The following is a 22,196-nucleotide window of genomic DNA, read 5'->3' on the forward strand; positions in this document are numbered from 1 at the left end:
CCTAAAAACCACAGCTTCTTTCCGCACCCCCCTCCCCAAACTGAATTGGGTCACTGATGGAGTGTGTTCACAGACTCTATTCTACATGTATTTTATTGTCTGAGTTGTGGAAGAAGCATTTTCCCAAAATGCATGGGATCACTGATGGAGCGTGCTCAGCGACTCCATTTTACTGCTGTTGTATTTCCCCCCCCCCCGCCCTTCTCCTGTTCCAAGTTAATAACTTCCCTGGGTGAGTTGCTTAGGTCAGTTGCAAGTGAAATACTGAACCAGTCATTAACAAAACTCCAGAGCATTACTCTAAGACAGTGTGTATATACAGATGAGCAATGGAACAGGTGTCAACATGAACATTGTCCTTTTGAGGAATTTCCTTGTTTGAACTGAAAGTTGCTGAAGAGAGGGCACACTGCGTGTCCCAACGTCAGTACATAAATACTGGCATGCTGCCTGGCTCCTGGTTGATTTGTCTCTAGCAGGTGGTGGTGGTTAGAATGCCGAGCCTGTGATGGCATTCAGCTGCTTCATTAGGCCCTCCAGACTGGCCATTTGCTCACTCAAGTCATCCTGCTCATATACCTGAATGAGGAAACACGATAGCCATGTTTTACACTCTGCAGACATTTTGAAGTATGGAAAAGACAAAACAGTATGACTAAAGGGCCTCTCCAAAAACTCTCAGAACTATTCTAAATACAGTTTAATATACCTTGTGACTGACTTATCACCCTCAGAGTGTAACTCAGTTCCGAATTCAAATTATAGTGTAACGCAAGATGAAAACACAATGGCCTAGAAATTCAGTATAGCCACTTTTGGGGCGCTAAAGTCGGGCAGGCGCTAAAGTTTGCGCCTGGCGCAAAGTGGAGGCCACTTCGCCGATATTCAGTAGCTTTGGCCAAGGAGTTTGGGCGAGCGCTAAAACTGGCGTTGCACCCCTCTCTTTAGGCGCTAAGCCGGCGGTGCAGAGTGATACCGCCGAGGCCGGGCGCAGCGCAGGTGCGGTCATGTTTTGATTGACAGCAGACACCCTGACGCCGGCCAGCTCTTAAAGGGGGAAGGGTCGACTTGGTCTGCTGCCACGCCCTGGATACTGCAGCCCTCCAGCTAGGCCTAAACACTGCTGCTGGAGAGAAATAGCACCAGCAACGATGCAGAGGGCCCGTGAACGAGCGCAGCGCTTCTCTGCCCATGATTTGAAGGTGATGCTTAGGGGTTTGGAGAAGAGAAGAGATATCTTGTGCCCGGACAGTGGCAAGAAGGCTCCCAAGAGGCTGTACAGGAGAGCCTGGAGGGAAATCGCCCAGAGGGTCACAGCCAACAGCGATGTCCCCAGGACTGCTGACCAATGCCGGAAGAAGTTTAACGACCTCACTCGGTTGGTCAGGGTGAGTACCCTTTCCAGTGTCCTCCTCATCCTTGCATGTGCACCTCACATTATGGGCAAAGGGACCTCAAAGGCCTAATGGCCAGCCCTCCTCCAGCAGCTATGGCACTGGCATGCTCATCAATAGCACTTTCTGCACTTTACACACTGGCCAAGCTATTCGACCATGGGAGGCAGTGCACACACCAACAGGGCACCACACTGGCCAAGTTATTCGACCATGGGAGGCAGTGCACACACCAACAGGGCACCACACTGGCCAAGCTATTCGACCATGGGAGGCAGTGCACACACCAACAGGGCACCACACTGTACTTAGAGGCCATCCTTTCTCTTGCAGGCCAAGCTGGCGCAGAATCTGAAGAGCCGGACTGTCACCGGGGGAGGCCGTTCCCAGTTCCAGGAGCTCAGTGACCTGGAGGAGCGCGTGGCTCGACTCATGCGTGCCCGGGTGATTGGCCCCGTTGCTATTGGAGATGCCGACCCTGTGCTGGGCCCCAATGGTAAGGACATGACCGTTTGGACCTCTCTCGGTCCCCTTGCGCTTCAGATCTACATCCTTTGCCACTGTCCCACCAATGCGCATAATGCCACCACTCATGCCTCCCTCGCTGACGCCCTGTCCTCACTCTAAAGCTACTCTTGTGCCTTCCTGCTTTCAGCTGGTGAGGAGGAGGTCCCTGAAGCGGCGAGTGTCAGTCCCTCGGAAGAGGAGGACGATGAGGAGCAAGAGGAAGGCGGCACATCGGGGGAACCCTCATCCGCGCCAGGGGATGGCAATGGAGTGGACACGTCTTGCCTGGAGGAGAGCCAGGGGGAAGTGCTGCAGGGGGGTGTAGCTCCTGTGCCCAGTGGCGTCCAGCCACGCGGGAAGGGTCGGCCAGCACGGCTGCCTTCTCCCCAGAGGGGGGAAGTGTTGCAGGGGAGGGCAGTTGCTGGGCCCAGTGGCGTCCAGCCACGCGGGAAGGGTCGGCCAGCTCGGCGGCCTTCTCCCCAGAGGGAGAGTCCGGCCTCCAGTCCGGAGACGGTCCTCGCCCAGGAGGTGCGCCTCCTTGATCAAATGTCCGCGGACTCGGAGCGTCGCCACACCGAGTTCATGGGGGTTGTGGCACAGTTGCCTCAGGCCATTGAGTCCCTGGCTCATAGTGTGGCCAATTTCGGGGACTCACAGGCCAGGGGTTTCGAACAACTCGCGGCAGCACAGGCCAGGGGTGTTGATCAATTCGGGGCATCACAGGACGCGAGTCGGGCAGAATTCAAGGCATCACAGGACGCGAGTCGAGAGTTCATGAGTGGTGCCGTGCAGACACTGGCTGGTCTGATGCGGGCACAGACCAGGGCAGTACGGGCACTCACTTCTGCCACACTCGCTGTGTCACGGACGCATCGCCAGGGCACCCGCCGCGCTGCTGCAGCACAGCGGTCTGTCCTTCACCAGATTGCTGCGCTTGCTGCAGTGTCAGCCCGGCCGACTGCCAATGTCTCTGGCGACCAGCGAGCGCCTGGCATCAGCCAGCTTGCCCCCATTGCTCCAGCCGCCACTGCCACTCCCCCAGCAAAGCTGCGACGAGCTGCTGGAAAGACTGATGCTGGCCAGCCACAGCTGCAGCAGTCAGCAGCCGGCCCCTCCAGGGCCGGACCTCGTCTAGGCCGACCCCCAAGGGCATCTGCCGTCACGCATTGTGCCCCTCAGGAGCCTTCCCCCAGCCTTGCAACACCCACAGGGCCCAGGTTGAGGCGGAGCAGCAGGTCGGCCAGGGGCCGGAGAAGCCTGCACAAGGACTCGCCCTCTCAGCACACAAAGTAGAGTGTGTTGCCAAATGTTTTTTTATATGGGGGTGTTTGTGTTCTCTATGGGGGGGGTTTATTTTGGTAAGGCCGAAGATGAAGGCAAATGTTTTTTCATATGGGGGTGTTTGTGTTCTCTATGGGGGGGGGTTTATTTTGGTAAGGCCGAAGATGAAGGCCAATTGGATGGACAAGTTTTGTTATTCCTCCCCAGGTTGTGGGAGTGAGATATGTTTTTGACTGTTTTTTGGGGGTCTTGTCTGTTTTTGTGTTTCATGTGGGAACGGCCCTGAGTTTGTTAAATAAAGCTTTTTATTTATTCAGCTTGTCCATGTGTGATGTTTCAAGTGGTTGTTGCGTTAACCGGCTGAGGGCTTGCGGAGCGGCTGCATTCAGGTGCGTTCATTGCCACAAGCCATTCCCTGACAGGGGGCCTAGAAGTGTTGTTTAATAAGCCGCCGACGGACGGCCCTTGGACCTTGTGGCTCCCTCCTGGGCTGGTACTCCTCCTCCTCCTCCTCCTCCTCATGGTCCTCCTGCTCGTCCTCCTGAGGTGGTGGTCCAACGTGAGGTGGCAGTGCCTGAGTCCTGCGGATAGCCAGGTTGTGCAGTATGCAGCAAACGACGACGAACTGGGAGACTCTATCCGGCGAATACTGTAGAGAGCCGCCGGAACGATCCAGGCAGCGGAACCGTTGCTTGAGGACGCCAATCGTTTGCTCTATGATGTTCCTTGTGGCTTGATGGCTTTCGTTGTATGCCTCCTCAGCAGGGGTCCTGGGCGCGCGGAGCGGGGTCATGAGCCATGTACACAAAGGGTAGCCCTTGTCCCCGATAAGCCATCCTCTTGGGGGAGGCTGTGCCTGGAACATGTCAGCCACAGTAGTCTGGCGCAGGATAAATGCATCGTGGCTGCTTCCTGGAAAGCGGGCATTGACAGCTAGGATGCGCTGCCTGTGGTCACACACCAGCTGTACATTGGGGAATGGTAGCCCTTCCGGTTGCGGTAATCCTCGGCATTGTCGATAGGTGCCCGCATAGCCACATGCGTGCAGTCAATGGCGCCCTGCACCATGGGGAAGTCGGCGATCCTTGCAAATCCGACTGCACGCTGCTCCTGCCTCTCTAGGGTCATGGGGAAGGAGATGAATTGGTGTCTCCTTGCGAAAAGGGCATCGGTGACCTGCCGGATGCAGCGATGCACGGCGAACTGGGAGATGTTCGCTATGTCCCCAGCAGCGGCTTGGAAGGAGCCGCTTGCATAAAAGTTCAGAGCCACCGTGACCTTCACTTCCACCGACAGAGACGTCCTGCACATCAGCTGTGGACGCAGATCTCTGTGAAGCAGCTGGCAGATCTCTGCAACCACCTCCCTTCTGAAGCGCAGCCTCTTAACACAATGCACGGCAGTCATGGTGAGATAGGACACCTGCTGCCGGTATTCCCTGAGTGGGTAAGGCCTACGTTGCCGACGCCTGATGGCCCCTCTGCGTCTAGGCATGGCTGCCCCTCTCACACAGCATCTGCGAGCTCTTCGCACATAATGCTGGAACTGAGGGTTGCAACCCCATGCAGCCCCCATAATATACTTGCAAACAGTGAAATCACAATGAGTCAAATTTCCAAGCTATGGCCAGAAGCCAAAAATACCTCTCCTATGTTGTCCCAAATCAGTAAGGTCTGTTCCTTGGTCTCTGTCCAGAAATCCAAAGCACTAAAGTCATTGCAGCAAAATGGCTGGCCTTTATAGTTCAGTGTAAGTGCCCTTTAATTAGCGCTCCCCGAGGCCCGCAGGGCCTCTGCTGCGTTCCACTTCACAGTTCTTAACAGCGCCACGCCCACATTGGGCGGGCGCCACTGAAGTTCCGGTTTGGGGCGCACAAACAGCGTTGCACGACGAAATGACGTCATAAGCTGCGCGCGCAAACACTTTGCGCCGGCGCTAACTGTCAACTGAAGTTGGGCGTAGGCGCAGATCGGTCTGCGCCCGGGCGCTAAGTGCCTAGCGCTCGAAATCTACCCCTCTTATGGCGCTAACAGCTGGCTAACGCAACTGAATTTCTAGGCCAATGTGCACTATTCACCATTTTTGCCCTTTTTAAAATATATTTTCAGGGACTTTTGTGATACTGTTTTATATAAAATGTCAAATGTATGGAGGGCTGAACAATGGCAAGTTGACATGGTGACGTCAATAACAGGAAGGAGTCCATTGAATGGCGACCGTGACTTCGGACCATCCTGAGAGCTAATCCAGAGCCAAGCCCAGGTAAGCTAGCTACTGGCCAGGTTCAGTGCATGCAAAATATTGAGATTTGAAATGAGACGGTTTTAAAATGTGACTGAACCGAAATAAGCATTCAATTTGCAATCTTGTCTGTCAAACAAGTTGCTGCCCTCAGTTACCACATGCTCTATTTCTGCTTGCCAGTTATTGCTAAATTTGTTTCTATTGCATTCAATGAATAAAACAACAGCAGAGAAATTTCATCCTCCTAACAGTATACTGACTTCATTGATATCAACGGAAATTTACTGAAGGGAAAATACTGCCAACATGTGATACAACAACGTTATTATTTTTCCTCCAGTATCAACTCTTTTGCTTTTAAAATGTAACTAATTCTATTGACCTTACATTAGAATGGTCCTCTGTCCTGTGGCTCTCCTCTGTGACCTCTGGGGCTGTTGGGACAGAAACAGGAAGTAGCGGAGACCTCGCTTTTCCAGCCAGTCCCAGTGAGGCCGTCTTACCATGACTCAGCGCAAGATTAGAACCTGTGATCAAAATCCGCAAAGAATCCAAAGTTAGACGACATATAACTCCCGTTAGTCAATACATAAAATATTTACACGTTTATAAATTAGAATTTGTGAGGCATCCCTTTTATAAATGGGAGCTTGCAAAATGTGCAAGTGATAGACCAGCACAGCACACAAACCCCTGTTTGGTGCTTGGTGAAGTGGAGGTACCGCTGCATGAGGTGGATTGTGAAGTAATTTGCCCTGTTTATCACTCCAAGGCCATCCCACCCAGAGCATTTCAGCATGCCTGGCAGAAGGTGGTAGCTAGGCCCAACACAGTTTGCAATAACCACCAGACCTGGGCCTGGATAATAACTGCCAGCGGGCCTCCGGCAGAAAGCCGCACTAGCAATTTAGTTTCCTGCCCGCACGCCGCCTGCCGCGGAAAATCGCTCAGCCCAGAGGCCACCCACCGAGACTAGGTCAGTGGTGGGAACAGCTTCAGGAGCCATCCCGCAGAGCTTTCGCAATGGGAGGCGGGGAGAATCCACGGCAGAAGAGGCCTGAGCTTCACTTGTGGGCCCAAAGGAGCGCTCCCCGCTCATTGCGGCTTCCCGCTCAGGCTGCCAATTTAAAATTGTAGTCGGGTCCCGATGGTGTCATTGGGACCTAACATGCATCTGAAAAAAAAAGACTCTGCCAGCTTTGGGCTCAATCGAGCAGGTTAAAATCGCAACTGATCAGCACCCGATGGCGCCAGGGCGGGTCCGTAACCTGGGTGATTTTAACCCGGGTAGGTAGGGTTAAAATTGCACCCCCTGGAAACAGGTGTGGAAGAAGATGGCACATTTGAGTGAAGTTGTGGCGGTAAGATGACATAACAGTGCCATCTACCAGATAGATGGCCCAAGATATCAAACAGTTGGCCACCATCCTATTCTATATTTACTGCTGGCCCCATGCCAAGTGTTCATAAAACAATAAGCTTTTTCATTGCTGATTATATGTACTCATACTCCAGCAGGGCATACATTTAGGTTGCAACTTACAATTGATTGCCTTGACACACTCATATCTTCAAAGTGCTACACGACGCATAATCACTGATTGACACACAGGATGAGCTGCAGGTTGGGAATATGCCTATTATTGGGTATGTGTTCTTTCAACTTATAATATTTGCAGGCTAATTCTATGCTTGTATGACAAAATGGCACAGAATAAAAGAGAACATACCTGAACTGAAGGAGGGCTCAGAAATTATAAGCCATACATTACTTTGATGCACGTCCTCGCATATAAGACCATTGAGGGAATAGAGGGAGAAGTAGTGGCAGGCCCTCCCACCCCCCCGCCTCAGCTCAGGGTAGTACTATCCAGTTATATATCTGTTTTCTCTCATGCACTTCCCCACAAGCATACACACAACCACACAAACATCACATACAGTGGGAATTGTCCCATTGTCCAATGGGAATGGTAGCACACTGGTTATGTTACTGGACTAGTAATCCAGAGGCCTGGACTAATGGTCCGGAGAAATAAAAAGCTAGTATCAGTAATGGTGACCATGAAACTATCGGATTGTCGTAAAAACCCATCTGGTTCACTAGGGAAGGAAATCTGCCGTCCTTACCTGGTCTGGCCTATATGTGACTCCTGACCCACAGCAATGTGGTTGACTCTTAACTGCCCTCTGAAATGGCCTAGCAAGACACTCAGTTGTAACAAACCGCTACGAAAAGAAACAATAAGAAAACCGGACGGACCACCCGGCATTGACCTCGGCAGCGGCTTCGGACACGACAACGGCACATTCAGCCCAGTCGACCCTGCAAAATCCTCCTCACTAACATCTGGGGACTTGTGCCAGAATTTGGAGAGCTGTCCCACAGACTAGTCAAGCACCAGCCTGACATAGTCATACTCGCAGGATCATACCTTTCAGCCAATGTCCCAGACTCCTCCATCATCATCCCATGGTATGTCCTATCCCATCAGCAGGTCAGACCCACCAGAAGTGGCAGCGCAGTGGTTTACAGTGGCCCTGGGAGTCCTCAACATTGACACCAGACCCCATGAAGTCTCATGGCTTCAGGTCAAGCATGGACAAGGAAACCTCCTGCTGTTTACCACCTATGGCCCTCCCTCAGTTGATGAATCAGTACTCCTCCATGGAAGAAGCACTGAAGGTAGCAAGGGCACAGAATGTACTCTGGGTGGGGGACTTCAATGACTATCACGAAGAGTGGCTCGGTAGCACTACTACTGAACAAGCAGGCCGAGTCCTGAGGGTCAGAGCTGCCAGACTGGGCCTGCGACAGGTGGTGAGAGAACTAACACGAGGGAAAAACCTACTTGACCTTGTCCTCACCAATCTACCTGTCGCAGATGCATTTGTCCATGACAGCACTGGCAGCAGTGACCACCGCACAGTCCTTGTAGAGATGAAGTCCCGTCTTCACACTGATGACACCCTCCATCGTATTGTGTGGCACTACCACCGTGTGAAATAGGATAGATTCAGAACCGATCTAGCAGCTCAAAACTAGGCATCCATGAGATGCTGTGGGCCATTAGCAGCAGCAGAGTTGTATTCCACCACAATCTGCAACCTCATGGCCCGGCATATCCCTCACTCTATCATTACCATCAAGCCAGGGCCCTAACTCTGGTTCAATGAGGAGTGCAGAAGAGCATGCCAGGAGCAGCATCAGGTGCACCTAAAATGAAGTGCCAACCTGGGGAAGCTGCAACACAGGACTACATGCATACTAAACAGCAGAAGCAGCATGCTATAGACAAAGCTAAGCGATCTCACAATCAACGCATCAGATCAAAGCTCTGCAGTCCTGCCACATCCAGTCATGAATGGTGATGGACCATTAAACAACTGACGGGAGGAGGAGGCTCCATGAATATCCCCATCCTCAATGATGGTGGAGCCCAGCACGCGAGTGCAAAAGACAAGGCTGAAGCGTTTGCAACCATCTTCAGCCAGAAGGGCCGAGTGGGTGATCCATATCGGCCTTCTCCTGAGGTCCCCACTATCACAGAAGCCAATCTTCAGCCAATCTGATTCACTCCACTTGATATCAAGAAACGGCTGAATGCACTGGATACAGCAAAGGCTATGGGCCCTGACAACATCCCGGCTGTCGGCTGCCGTGCTGAAGACTTGTGCTCCAGAACTAGCTGTCATTTTCGGCCTGCAACAAGAGCCTGCCAGCACTGCCCAGGACAAAACAGTACCTCATGCACCCTGTGTCCCCCTCACCAAGGTTTGCAAGCACCCCCACAGTTACAGTCAGCGGCTTTGAGGAGGAAGCACTGGGTGAGTCACATTGCACAAGTGAAAAGGAACAAGTGCTGGTGGCAGATGAGGTGCCGGAACCTACTGCTTCTCACTATCTACCCTATCAGTTCCCCTCGTCAAGCACCAGTTGCTATTCAACTGGAAAGGAGGTTACAATGTTGGGAACACAGATGTGACTTTCCTCCGTGGTCTTACATGCAAGGATGTCTGTGTTGGCCGCAACCAAAGTAATGTAAGGTATGCTACTGATGGCACAGCTTGGTGTTGGACCACAGGGGTGCAGAGTCATTTGCCCTTGGTCATCACCGGGAAAGTATGTCATAACCTGCAGATATGGCGGGTGGCAAAATGATGTATTGTTCCCTGAGCTGGAGTGAGTGTTTTGTAACAGCCCTTTCCATAACTGCTCTTCTTTGATCATGTTTCTGTCCTGCTGACCAGTTGTTAATGCTTCGGCAGCAGTGGGCGTCCCAGGGATTTTGCAAACAACATCTGGATGTTTTGTTTTCACAGGAACATCCTGGCCATGTTCTAATGGCACAAAAGGAGTAAGGAAAACAGAAAAGGCGTGGGGAAAAAGCCATAAAAATGCAGTTAGAAGCACTTGGAAAAAAAGAAAAAGCATCATTACAAATACCTCTGCCCCTGTAAGGACTCCTTTACGCATACAGCGTTTCTTTGCACCCACTGCATATGAGTGGGCTGAGGGCACAGCAGGATCCCACTGTTAAAGATGGGAAATCACAACTATGATTAGCAACCATTTAGGCCTTATCGAAATATTAAAATAATAAATCTCTCACACAAATTGTGTATCAGTAATCTGGGTGGGCGTTAAGACAGAATGGAAAATCGTGTGCAGCGAGATTCTAGCAGGGACTGGGCAAGATTACAGGTCCCTGAATTTCCCGGTCCCTGTCAGCAGAAATGATGCCGGTAATTCCACAGGGCATAAAATATACCCGTCATTGTGAATTGCAATTGGCGCCGTCTCCATGGTGCCAAACCGCTAGCACTGAAACAACTGAGCATGACCGAGATTGCGCATATTGAGTTTTTCATCAGTCACTATTATTACTTAAAAAAAAAACTTTCAGCTGTGGACCTTCCCTTATGTTTGACAAAGAAATACACAGTTAACAATGGAATAAACCGGACTGCTGGCCTGTACAGACACACTGCCTAAAAGTACAGTGGCAACATGTAGGAACCAGGAATAGGTGCTCTCTGTGACAGTGATGCCCCCGGGATTCTCTTCTTTGGATGGAGCTCCGGTGAAGCAGGAATTCCGTCTGCCTCTCTGGATCCATCCCAGCCCTGACTCACTTCCCTGGGCCGGAGGTTATTCCATATGATGGGATTACCACCGCTAAGAGGGAGCCCGCCAGCGTGAGGTCAGAAAATCCCAGCGGGCGCTACAATGGGAGCGCTGCTGCAGCACCAGAAGAAACAGCGATGGACCTTATTAAAGAGGCAGAAGCGTCCCAAAGATTGGCGTGAATGTCCCACTTAGGGTATGCCAACCCTCTCGGATCGTCCGGGAGTCTCCGGGAATGGAGGATTTGAAGTTTCCGTCCGTGGGCTTTCACTTCTTGTGGGTCACAGATGAGCCAGAACTGCAGACGGGAGTAATAATTTATTCAATTTACTGATTCCCTGCTCTAAACGTGATTTCCCCCGGTCTCGATCTTAATCTGGGGCTTAATGGTCGATATCCCTATCCAGAATGCACTGTCTGCTAGAATACGCCCTTTCCATTGTATAGGAAAACAGCGCACAGCCACAGAAGGGGCTCTTTATGTGTCAAAGAAATGTGCACTTCACAATAAGTATCTATTAACTTATTAATTATACTGACAACTCCATAAAATATGCAACAACCAGTATTAACTAAAATCCAACTTTATTCTGGTAAATCTGTTATAATTATGGTGGATAAAGCATATTTACTAATGATCAGTGACTTCACACTACACATGTGTATATGGTGAATTTAGGAAGTTGTATTTCTTCATTCGACAGCCACTCTGCTGGCAGAGAATAAGAAGTCAGATTCAATCTAGCATATCAAAACAATCCACTGAATGCACAGAGTACACTTATAATGTTCATAGGAAAATGTTAGATTTCAGGATTGCAGTGAAGCATTTAAATTTACCCTTTGGAAAAGAAGGTAAAAAAATTTCTTCCAGACATTGGGCAAATTAACAGGCATTTAGGAAAGGTCAGACTCGTGCTATGATATCTGAATGATAAAGCTAACTCTTTTTTCTGAGCCCTCTTCTGAGGCCACAGTGACTGACTTTGTGAGAGTCATATGATCGGGCCACGTGATCAGACCTCTAAGAATACGTCAAACCAAAGTTGGCAGACGCCCACTGAAGGTTTCGGCCGAGACCAGGGTCTTCAGGAGTGTTTGGGTTGCCTGGAAGCAGAGGAGGTTACTCCATTAGGGGATGTCAGAGCCTTTAATGCCGCTTCCCAGGGCCTATTACCACCTTCCAAATGGTAGGCCCGGGAAACGACGTTAAGTGGGGCGAATGGGGGAGAAGTCCTCTGGGGTCCTGGATCCCAACCCCTGCACTATTTGCACGCAGTGGGTGTGGAAGGGATGGTCAGCAGTGGCCCTGGCAGGGGGCAGAGAGAAGGAGCGTTGAAGCCTCAACACATGAATTTTCCCTGGCTCTCGGCTCAAATTCAGGCCAGATTGTGGCTAAGAATCCCCCCAAAATCTATAAGTGTGACAGACTTATTCAAATTTCCCACAATAGTTAAGCAAACCTGTACTGATTTACAACTAATTTCTTCAAACTGTGCACCATTTTTACAAGGCTGTACAGATTTCCTGCCACATGTGCTGGCAGCGTGGGGGAAACTATTTCTTGAGATAAGTCTCCACGTCATTGGAGGCATTCGTGCCATCTTGTTTTTATTACACGCTGCCATCAACGTTCCCGCTAAGCTGCAGGCTGCTCACTGACTTGTATGTGGAAGAACCCGTGCATGCGCAAAAATTTGAATGGGCCGCACAACCAGTTAAAGGGACCGCGCACAAAAAAATAATTAGAGGGAACATTCGTTGTCATAGAACCAGGCTTGCCTCTGGTGATAGTGCCGTTTATAAATGCAATAGAACAGGCAACTGAGACAACATATGTAAACAGTCTAGATACTACTTTAAAACTTAATAAATGTAATTGCAATACATTAATGTATTTCACTTAAAAGTCAACTGCATCTGATATATATATTTATAATTTAATATATATAATCAAACAAAAAGATTTGAGAAAGATCACAAAGCAGGATTTGCTGCCAATTGAAACTGTGAAAATAACTTCCCTAAATTCTGCTGAAAATATTATGCCGACATGTGTGACTGAGAAGTGACACATATTATGAGTTGCTTTCCAAGGCCTTTTGATTTAATTTGATGAAAAATGACAGATCAGCTTCTCAAGCAAAATGTCTAGACTGACTGTTATTAGCATCTTAACAGTCAGCAGAAATTGTGTGATTTAATTTTTTTTTTGCTGAAAGCATTCATTAGAAACTTGATTCGTGGCTGCATAATTTAGCGCAGGTAGGTGCAAACAGCTGCTATGTAAAATAGGTTAAAAACAAGCGAGCCTAAAAGCAGTACAAAACCTGGTGTCTGCTGTATAAGTCTAATTATCCTTTATATAGATCCCATGCATACATGCAAAACAAGGTATCCTGTACTGCATGTGAAAGACAATATTTGTTTTATTCTGTAATATTAACCCAATCACAGATTTATATTAGGGTCTGAATACGATTCCTCGTGAAGGTGATACACTGGCATGGAGCACTGGAGGTTCGAACATTTTGGCACAGTGTGGTGAGATAAAGCTTTGCACACTAGTCTCTGATTCCTCATACTATGGCTCAATGGACCTCACCCCACCACCCACCACCCAGCCCAGCTAAGTGGCATGGCCGGAAGATGGGAACTCACATCTTCACATCCCATCTTCTGGCCATGCCACTTAGCTGGGCTGGGTGGTGGGGGGTGGTGGGGGATGGTGGGGTGGGGTCCATTGAGCCATAGTCAAGTGTAGATAATGAGGAATGACTGGAGGGGGATTTTCTCTCAGATAATGAAGCAATGCGTACCCGCATGCGGCAAGACCTGGACAACATCCTGGCTTGGACTGATAAGTGGCAAGTAACATTCGCGCCACATAAGTGCCAGGCAATGACCATCTCCACCAAGAGAGAGTCTAACCACCGCCCCTTGACATTCAGCAACATTACCATCATCGAATCTCCCACCATCAACATCCTGTGAGTCACCATTGACCAGAAATTTAATAGGACCAACCACATAAATACTATGGCTACAAGAGCAGGTCAGAGGCTGGGTATTCTCTGGCGAGTGACTCACCTCCTGACTCCTCAAAGCCTTTCTGTTGTGTATGTACCTTTAAGAGAATAACTGGTCTCAGACTGCAGTACCGGCAGTGACCACCCCTGTATAAAAGGCACTAGAGAGCCTCTGTTGTTTAGTTTCGTTTATGCCTTTCACCAGTAAAGTTCTGTTTGTTTTCTCTCCTGCTAGTCCGTGTCTCAATCATTCACGGACTTAACACTTTCTACCACCTACAAGGCACAAGTCAGGAGTGTGATGGAATACTCTCCACTTGCCTGGCTGAGTGCAGCTCCAATAACACTCAAGAAGCTCGACACCATCCAGGATAAATCAGTCCGCTTGATTGTCACCCCATCCACCACCTTAATCATTCACTTCCTTCACCACCGGCGTACCGTGGCTGCAGTGTGTACCATCTACAAGATGCACTGCAGCAACTCGCTAAGGCTTCTTTGACAGCACCATCCAAACCTGTGCCCTCTACCACCTAGAAGGAGAAGGGCAGCAGGCACATGGGAACACCACCACCTTCAATTTCCCCTCCAAGTCACACACCATCCTAACTTGGAAATATATCGCCGTTCCTTTATCGCCGCTGGGTCAAAATCCTGGAACTCCCTCCCTAACAGCACTGTGGGAGTACCTCACCACACGGACTGCAGCGGTTCAAGAAGGCAGCTCACCACCACCTTCTCAAGGGCAATTAGGGATGGGCAATAAATGCTGGCCTTGCCAGCAACGCCTACAACCCATGAAGGAATAAATAAATTAAAATAGTCTACCCGTACACATATCCAGTGACTGGATACAAAGCAGCATTGGAAGAGCCTCAGGAGCAGACCAAGTTCAAATGAAGAACAAAAATAATAGGGGGAAAAATATATTTGGCAGGTTTTTGGCACAAACATAGGTTTTTTTCTTTCTCATTTCTTTAACTGCATCAAGAGTATATGAGAAGCTGCATTAAACCGTTCAGAGAGAGGCCAGGGAAAAAAGCACAAGGCAAGCAAGCTGATAGTAGCCATTTTATGTCTTTTTTTTGCTGTAGTTATCAAACTACCTTTGTCCTTTATAATTGTGAAACTGCCCCTCAATATAAACGGGTCATGATCAGAAGGAAAGTTCACAAACATGACTCTAAGCAAATAACAGCAGACCAGCATTCCAGGTAGAAAGGTAAACAAAGTCATCAGAAATTACTCCAACTCAATTTAGATGGAATGAATAGGATTCGTCCTTTCAAACCCATACTTATCCGTCAAAACAAATGCACTTGAAGTCAATTTTTAACCACCCAGGGTGAGAGGTGGCGAACATCATCTCAGCTGAGGCAAGAACACTCCATCATATGTCAGAGCTTGGGCTCTAAAGTATATGTCAGCTATTTCCCTGCCAGTCTGGTTTGCTATTATTATTTTCAAACTAATTTGCAATGGTTTCTATTCCTCTTGGCTCTCTGAATTGCCTGGCAGGGTACAGCAGCACACAACACTTATATTCAAGAAACGGCTTTATCAACTCCCTCCCCACGAGGGAGTAGAATGATGGTTCTTGTTTGTTTGTCTGCACCAAAAGAATAGGAAACAAAATGAAGAATGACTCTATAAATTTTCAATTAAAATCTTACAAACGTGCTTCCTTGAGGATAAGTTTCTCTCCTTTTAAAGTTGTTTATTTTTTGCCTGACAACATTTAAGATGACATTTAACACATCAGGACATTTACTCATGCTTTGACTACACAATTTGACACACAGCACTGTATATGATTGGCTTTTCATTGCTGCACGAATCTAGCAGGAAGAGACTGCAGACTGCATAACCTGAGGGAGGTGGGGGATTGTGGATAGGGTCATAGGAACAGGAGCATGCCATAAAGCCTCTTGAGTCTGTTCCGTCATTTAATCAGATCATGGCTGATCTGTACCTCAATTCTATTTACCTGCCTTTGCTTTGCATCCCTTGATACCATTACCTAACAAAAATCTATCAATCTCAGGTTTGAATTTTTGGCTATGATGGCTAACTAGAAAAAGAAAACGTAATGCTGGAAATGCACATCGGATGAATTCACATCTGAAAGAAAAAGATAGGTTAATGTTCAGGACACCCTTCATCGGAAATCAACTATACATTTTGCTTTCTTGGGGGATGTTTGTATAGAGCCTTGGTCAGACTCCTTCCGGAGTTCAGCTTTTGGCACCACAGCTCAGGAAGGATACATTGCCCTTGCAGGGGATACAGCGCAGATTCACCAGAATGATACCGGGGCTTAAAGGTTTAGATTATGAGGACAGGTTGCATAAAATTGTATTCCCTTGAGTTTAGAAGGTTGAGGGGTGATCTAATTGAGTTTATTAAAATGATAAAAGCATTCAACAGAGTAGATACAGAGAAGCTATTTCCTCTCACGAAGGAATCCAGCAAAAGGGGGAACAAGCTTAAAATTAGAGCTAGCCCATTCAGGAGTGAAATCAGGAGACATTTTTCATACAAAGGGTAGTAGAAATCTGGAAGTCTCTCTCCTGAAAGGCTGTGAAATTTTCAAGACTCACAGTTTTGTTGGGTTACCTAACAAAAATCTATCAATCTCAGTTTTGAATCTGATGGATAACTAGGAAAAGATAATTCGAGTGGAAGATCTGAACAGATTTACTTTGTGAAGGAAACACAATGAAAACTTCAACAAGCAACAGCTTAGACAGAAGGTTGTGGACATTGAAAGGTTTGTCTCAACGTGTTTACCTTGTATCATTATTTGCGAAAGTCATATTGTAAAGCCACCCCACTTTCCATAAGATACAATCATCGACAACTGTTTGCCCTATGAGGGTGCTGGCTCGACATTACTTTGTAATGGATAGATGGTATTGTTGGTATTCTGGAATGATGAAATCAAATGACTGAAAGGCTGTCTTCATATAAACCTATCTCATGATTTTATGGCATGTCTTTTCGTATTTGTTGTCTGTAAACCATGACCATTTTTTTCAAGGAGAAGGATGATACATAGGATTACATAGGGTATACAGCACAGAAACAGGCCATTCTGCCCAACCAGTCCATGCCAGTGTTTATGCTCCTCTCGAGCCTTCTCCCGTCTTTCCTCATCTAACTATCAGCATAACCCTCTATTCCCTTCTCCCTCATATGCTTGTCTAGCCTCCCCTTAAATGCATCTATACTATTCGCTTCAACCGCTCCCTGTGGTATTGAGTTCCACATTCTCACCACTCTCTGGGTAAAGAAGTTTCTTCTGAAATCCCTATTTGAGTTCTTGGTGACTATCTTATATTGATGGCCTCTAGTTATGCTCTTCCCCACAAGTGGAAACACTCTCTCTGTATCCACTCTATCAAAACCTTTCATAATTTTAAAGACCTCTATTAGGTCACCCCTCAGCCTTCTCTTTTCAAGAGATGAGAGACCCAGCCTGTTCATCCTTTTCTGATCGGTATAACCTTGCATTTCTGGTATCATCTTTGTAAATCTCTCATAGATTTGGGCTTCATGGCTCAATCATGCTGTTAACACCTCTGCACAAATTATGTACCCCAACTGTGACTGCACTTCAAAAGTCGTTCGTTGGCTGTATGTTGCTTTGTGATGTCCTGAGATCAGGAAAGGTGCTATATAAATGCAAGTTCTTGCTTTCTTTCTATCTCTTTACATTGTGCAGTATCAGTAAAGAGACCAAGAGGAAATGGTTCTGCAAGTGGCTTCCCTCTCTGCTGGAGCCAAAGCAACAGGTTATTGATTTTAATTAGTCAACAATAGGTTAAAACTGTAACCTTAGTTTTCTCCTGTACCATTCCTAGAATAATAAGAACCGTGCTAGCCATAGCAAGCTGCCTACTTATGACTACTTTCTGGGCAACAAAATGTTATAACATCCTTGACCATGTGAGAATCTATCAGAATGGTTTAGACCTCACCACAATAGCCAAAAACCAAAGGCCATTATAATGCCTGATCAAAAAGATAAAGGGGTGGATTTTAAATCGGAACAGGTTTCCAGTGGGAAACTACTCAGACAAGTTCATTTCCCATATCAGTGGCAGCAGGAGGCATTCAGCGATTTTAACCATTGGGCTTCATTTAAATGCCGTCGGCCCACTTCCCACCCAGAATGGGCAGAAAGAGGGCGTAGAGTAGCTGCCGGCAGGGGAGGATCGAGCTGTCCTTCACCGCACACCGGCCTTTGCAGCTAAGTGGCAAGGAAGGGGTTTCGGGAATGTTTCATGGGAAGGGATGGCATTCCTGTTCGTCCTAGCTCAACAAAGGAACGTTTTCCACTGACCTCTTGTTCCTTCCTGGCAGCATCTGACCAGGTGTCACCTGGCGGGAGTGCTGAGGTTGCATCCCCGCTCAAGCCTGTGCTAAAATGCAATCGAGGTTCCTGTTGATGTTATAGGATCCTGGCTTGCATAGATTCATGAAGTCCCCGCCTGATATAGATTGGCGCCTCAGCTGCCTACAGAACCCTGCAGGTTAGGATCGCAGGCGGCACAAACCAGGCAACCTCCAAACGGGTAAGTAACCCCCTCAGTTTTACCTGCTCACCTGCCCTGTTTCTTTCAGTCAGGCGGGTAGCGTTGAAATCCACTCCAACATCTGAAGGATATTTTTTACGCCAGTAGTTACAAGATGCAATATTAAGAATGCTTCAGTCTGAACAACATAAGACACTTCTGCATTTACAGAATCAGGTACGCAAAAGTATTCATCTGGCCAAATATATTCCATCCGTGTTTTGTAACAAACGCATCCATTCCGTAATTTTAGTATCATGTTTGTAACAGATGCAGTCCGCATGGTGAATGAAATAGGAGTATAGGAAAGGTAATTTTTGCACGGGCGGAGGTGCAATTTACAGCATGTACTCTACATCTGAGCTGTTTGAAATAGAATAGTTCTGCATCTTTCCTTTACTACAGAGAGCACGCCTGAATGATATATCTGAAGCACAGGATAATATTCTAAACATATGTTTTAGCAACAAAACAATCAATGACACTAGCACAAATTGTAATGTGTTTTCCCTATGTTTTCCCTAGGATTAATATTATTCTTGATTTCTTATTGTCTTGCTCTTTAAGTCTATTTCCATGCCTTGCATCATTCTCCAGACAAGAGGTCAGCACTTGCTGGCCAGACCTCCAGCTATCCCACTCTTGAGATGGCCACTAGGAGTGGCACAGGGTAACTCAGCAAGTCAAACTGATGGCATTGCCAAGAATGTGCGTTCGATGTGTGGGAAAAAGTGGGGTGTTAGCCATATCCTTGTACACCAGTATGCCAGAGCATCAACATCTTGCAATAGCATGCCATTGGGAATTTTCAGGAATAAACATAATGGGCCGTATATTCCGATCCCTACAGGTGTGTACGCGCTGTGTACACACCCGTAGGGACATCGGAAATGCCGGTTTCAGGTATGCCAAGCGTTCTTGACAGATCGGATGCCTGCCTCTGCGGGTGGATAGTTCCGCTTTCTGGAGAACCTCCGCCCGCAGAGAATCCTTAGAAATCTTACGTCTGGTAAAAGCAGGCATAAGGCCTGCTTTTACCAGCATAAGAGTTGAAAAAAGTAAAAAAGAAATGTTCACTCATTTATCATTTAAAAATACTTTAAAAAAGGTAAGTTTATTTTTAGCCCTGAAAAAACTTATTTTTTTCAAAAAATTAAATTTTTGTTTAAAATATTTAATTTATTGTAATTTCAACTCATTTTAAAAATGTGATATTTTTAAAAATTTTATTTAATGTTTTACAGTGTTTTTGGGGTGATCTCCATTCATATATTTGACAGATCTGCCAAGTGTATGAAGGGAGATTCCCTTCTCTTATTGGCTCCCCATGGCCCACGTGATCCTAGGACGCTTGCGAACTGCATGTGCCTCTGGGATACGTGGGCCCTGCGCATTTCGAGTTGGAGAGGCCCAGGAACAGAAGTATATGCACCTCGGGAGCCCTCAGGTAAGTCCGTAGATTTTTTCCAGATCGGAGGCCTCCGCACGCAGGAAGCTTCCGATCGGTTAATACAGGCCATTGTACATCAACACAATGTGAATGGAGCTTTAAAACTTTGATTTACTCGATAGAAATTTCCAAAAAGTACAATTACTCAAGACAGCAATATTACCATCCAGGACAAAGCAGTCTGCTTGATTGGTACACCATCCACCATCTTAAACATTCACTCCTTCCACCAGCAGCGTACCGTGGCTGCAGTGTGTACCATCTACAAGATGCAGTGCAGCAACTCACCAAGGCTTCTTTGGCAGCATCTCCCAAACCCGCGGCCTCTGCCGTCTAGAAGGACAAGGGCGGCAGGTGCATAGTAACACTGTTCCCTCCAAGTCACACACCATCCCAACTTGGACATATATTGCTGTTCCTTCATCGTCATTGAGTCAAAATCTTGGAACTCCCTACCTAACAGCACTGTGGGAGTACCTTCACCACATGGACTACAGCAGTTCAAGAAGAAGGCCCACCGCTACCTTTTCAAAAGCAATTAGAGATAGGTAATAAATGCTAGCCTTGTCAGTGACATCCATATCCTGAAAATTGATGTAAAGAAAACCAGCAGTCAAGTTTATGCTACTGGGTATATTTTATGAATTTACATCAGAAGTGAATTTTGGGAATATGGATGCAGAGGTCAGTGGGGCCTACAGAATTCAGCCCTTAATAATGGACAGGTAATCCTGTGGAGCCCGCTGACCTCTGGGCCTGAATTCTTTATAAACGTGAAGGTCTGTACCAGCAGCACAAATTCAATAAAGCATACCCTTACATTTCATTTATATTGCAAAGGATCTGAAAAGGTATGATTAATCAGTCAACTGAATCAGAAACGTTAGGAGTTTGTTTTTATATCACACATGTAAAAGTAATTTCAACATATTTTCTTATCCTCTCTGCTTTTGACATTTCTGGTGCTGAGCTGCAGAGGGGGGGCATTCTCAAGGATACACAACTTTCTGACAAGGAAGGTGAACAGGGATCAATTGACTGCTTGTCTGCTTGAGCCTCAGTTGAGACTATTTGGACCATCTTGCAGTTTGCGAGGCGGAAAAAATCAAACTCAATTCCGCAACACTGTGAAGTGCTTTTTAGTCCTGTCATGCTTCCTGACATATTGATTGAAGAAAGACTGAAAAGATTGCTACTGAGTGCAAGATTTACAGAAATGAGCTATGATATTGGAAGAATGGCATATGTTGATAAAAAAGGGTATGCACAGTGAAACCTCCTATATTAGGGGTTGCTTTCCCAACTGTAGCAAGCTGCCAGCCTAAGATAAATGACTGCTTAATCTAAGTTCACTAAGTTCATCTTAGTTCATTACCTGTCTTGATTAGATGCACTTAATTTCAGCAGATGTTATCCCCTTTCTGTTATCTTGTTATCTATGTGTTGGTTGCTTGGAAAATAGACTAATTAAATAGGCTAAGACAAGCAGATTATTTGGTTATCTCAATAGCACAACTTTAATACTTTCATTAAGTTATAGTCTAGACAGTCTGCCCGTGAGTTTGGGTTAAGTAATTCTACTTGTTGGAGCAAGAAGTGTATAATGACATTAGTTCAATTGTAAAGTCTGCCATCAGACTTTGTATTAGGCATAGTAAGTGCCCACCTGAGTCAGGCGGGAGCTTCATACATGTATACAAGTCAGGGCCCTGTTACATCAAGAGGCCAACACCAACTTAACCTAGAAGTGCCTGCAGTGGTCAACCTGGCAGCTACAACCAGGTCTGAAGACCAAAGAGGCCTTTCCAGGTAAGTTTAAAACTTTTGTTTGTGGAGCCAGGAGGAGGAGGAATGCTCTTGCGGCCCCAGAAGGGAAGGTCGTGTCTGACAAACTTGATTGAATTTTTTGAGGAGGTAACAAGGAGGGTAGATGAGGGTAGTGCGTTTGATGTAGTGTATATGGACTTTAGCAAGGCTTTTGATAAGGTTCCACATGGCAGACTGGTCACGAAGTTAAAAGCCCAAGGGATCCAGGGCAAAGTGTCAAGATGGATTCAAAACTGGCTCGGAGACAGGAAGCAGAGGGTAATGGTTGATGGGTGTTTTTGTGACTGGAAGGCTGTTTACAGTGGGGTTCCGCACTAGAGAGGGTACAGAGGAGATTTACAAAGGATGTTGCCGGGGGTAGAGAATCTTAGCTATGAGGAAAGACCGGATAGGCTGGGTCTGTTTTCCTTGGAACAGAGGAGGCTGAGGAGAGACCTTATTGAGGTGTATAAAATTATGAGGGGCATAGATGAAGTGGATAGAAAGGACATATTTCCCTTAGCAGAGGGGTCAAAAACCAGGGGGCACAGATGTAAAGTAATTGGTGGAAGGTTTAGAGGGGATTTGAGGGGAAATTTCTTCACCCAGAGGGTTGTGGGGGTCTGGAACTCACTGCTTGAAAGGGTGGTAGAGGCAGGAACCCTAGCCACATTTAAAAAGTACTTGGATGTGCACTTGGGATGCTCTAACCTGCAGGGCTACGGACCAAGATCTGGGAAGTGGGATTAGGCTCTTTGTTGGCCGGCGCGGACACGATGG

At 47.2% G+C, this 22,196-nt stretch overlaps 1 protein-coding gene across 1 annotated transcript in view; it reads right to left on the reverse strand.

The window, feature by feature from the left end:
- Nucleotides 1-211: 211 nt before the first annotated feature.
- Nucleotides 212-22,196, reverse strand: part of LOC147123570 (netrin receptor DCC-like) — a 33,325-nt gene continuing 11,340 nt past the window's right edge. Inside the window, exons 3-4 of the mRNA XM_085974798.1 lie at nt 5,814-5,953; nt 212-579 (exon numbers count right to left, since the gene is read on the reverse strand). Coding sequence (XP_085830924.1) covers nt 490-579; nt 5,814-5,953 — 230 coding nt within the window. The 3' untranslated portion in view covers nt 212-489. The remainder of the gene's footprint in view (nt 580-5,813; nt 5,954-22,196) is intronic.

This window comes from Somniosus microcephalus, chromosome 2, assembly GCF_052327205.1.
Source record: "Somniosus microcephalus isolate GS21.2 chromosome 2, FLI_Smic_1.0, whole genome shotgun sequence".
Classification (NCBI taxonomy): domain Eukaryota; kingdom Metazoa; phylum Chordata; class Chondrichthyes; order Squaliformes; family Somniosidae; genus Somniosus; species Somniosus microcephalus.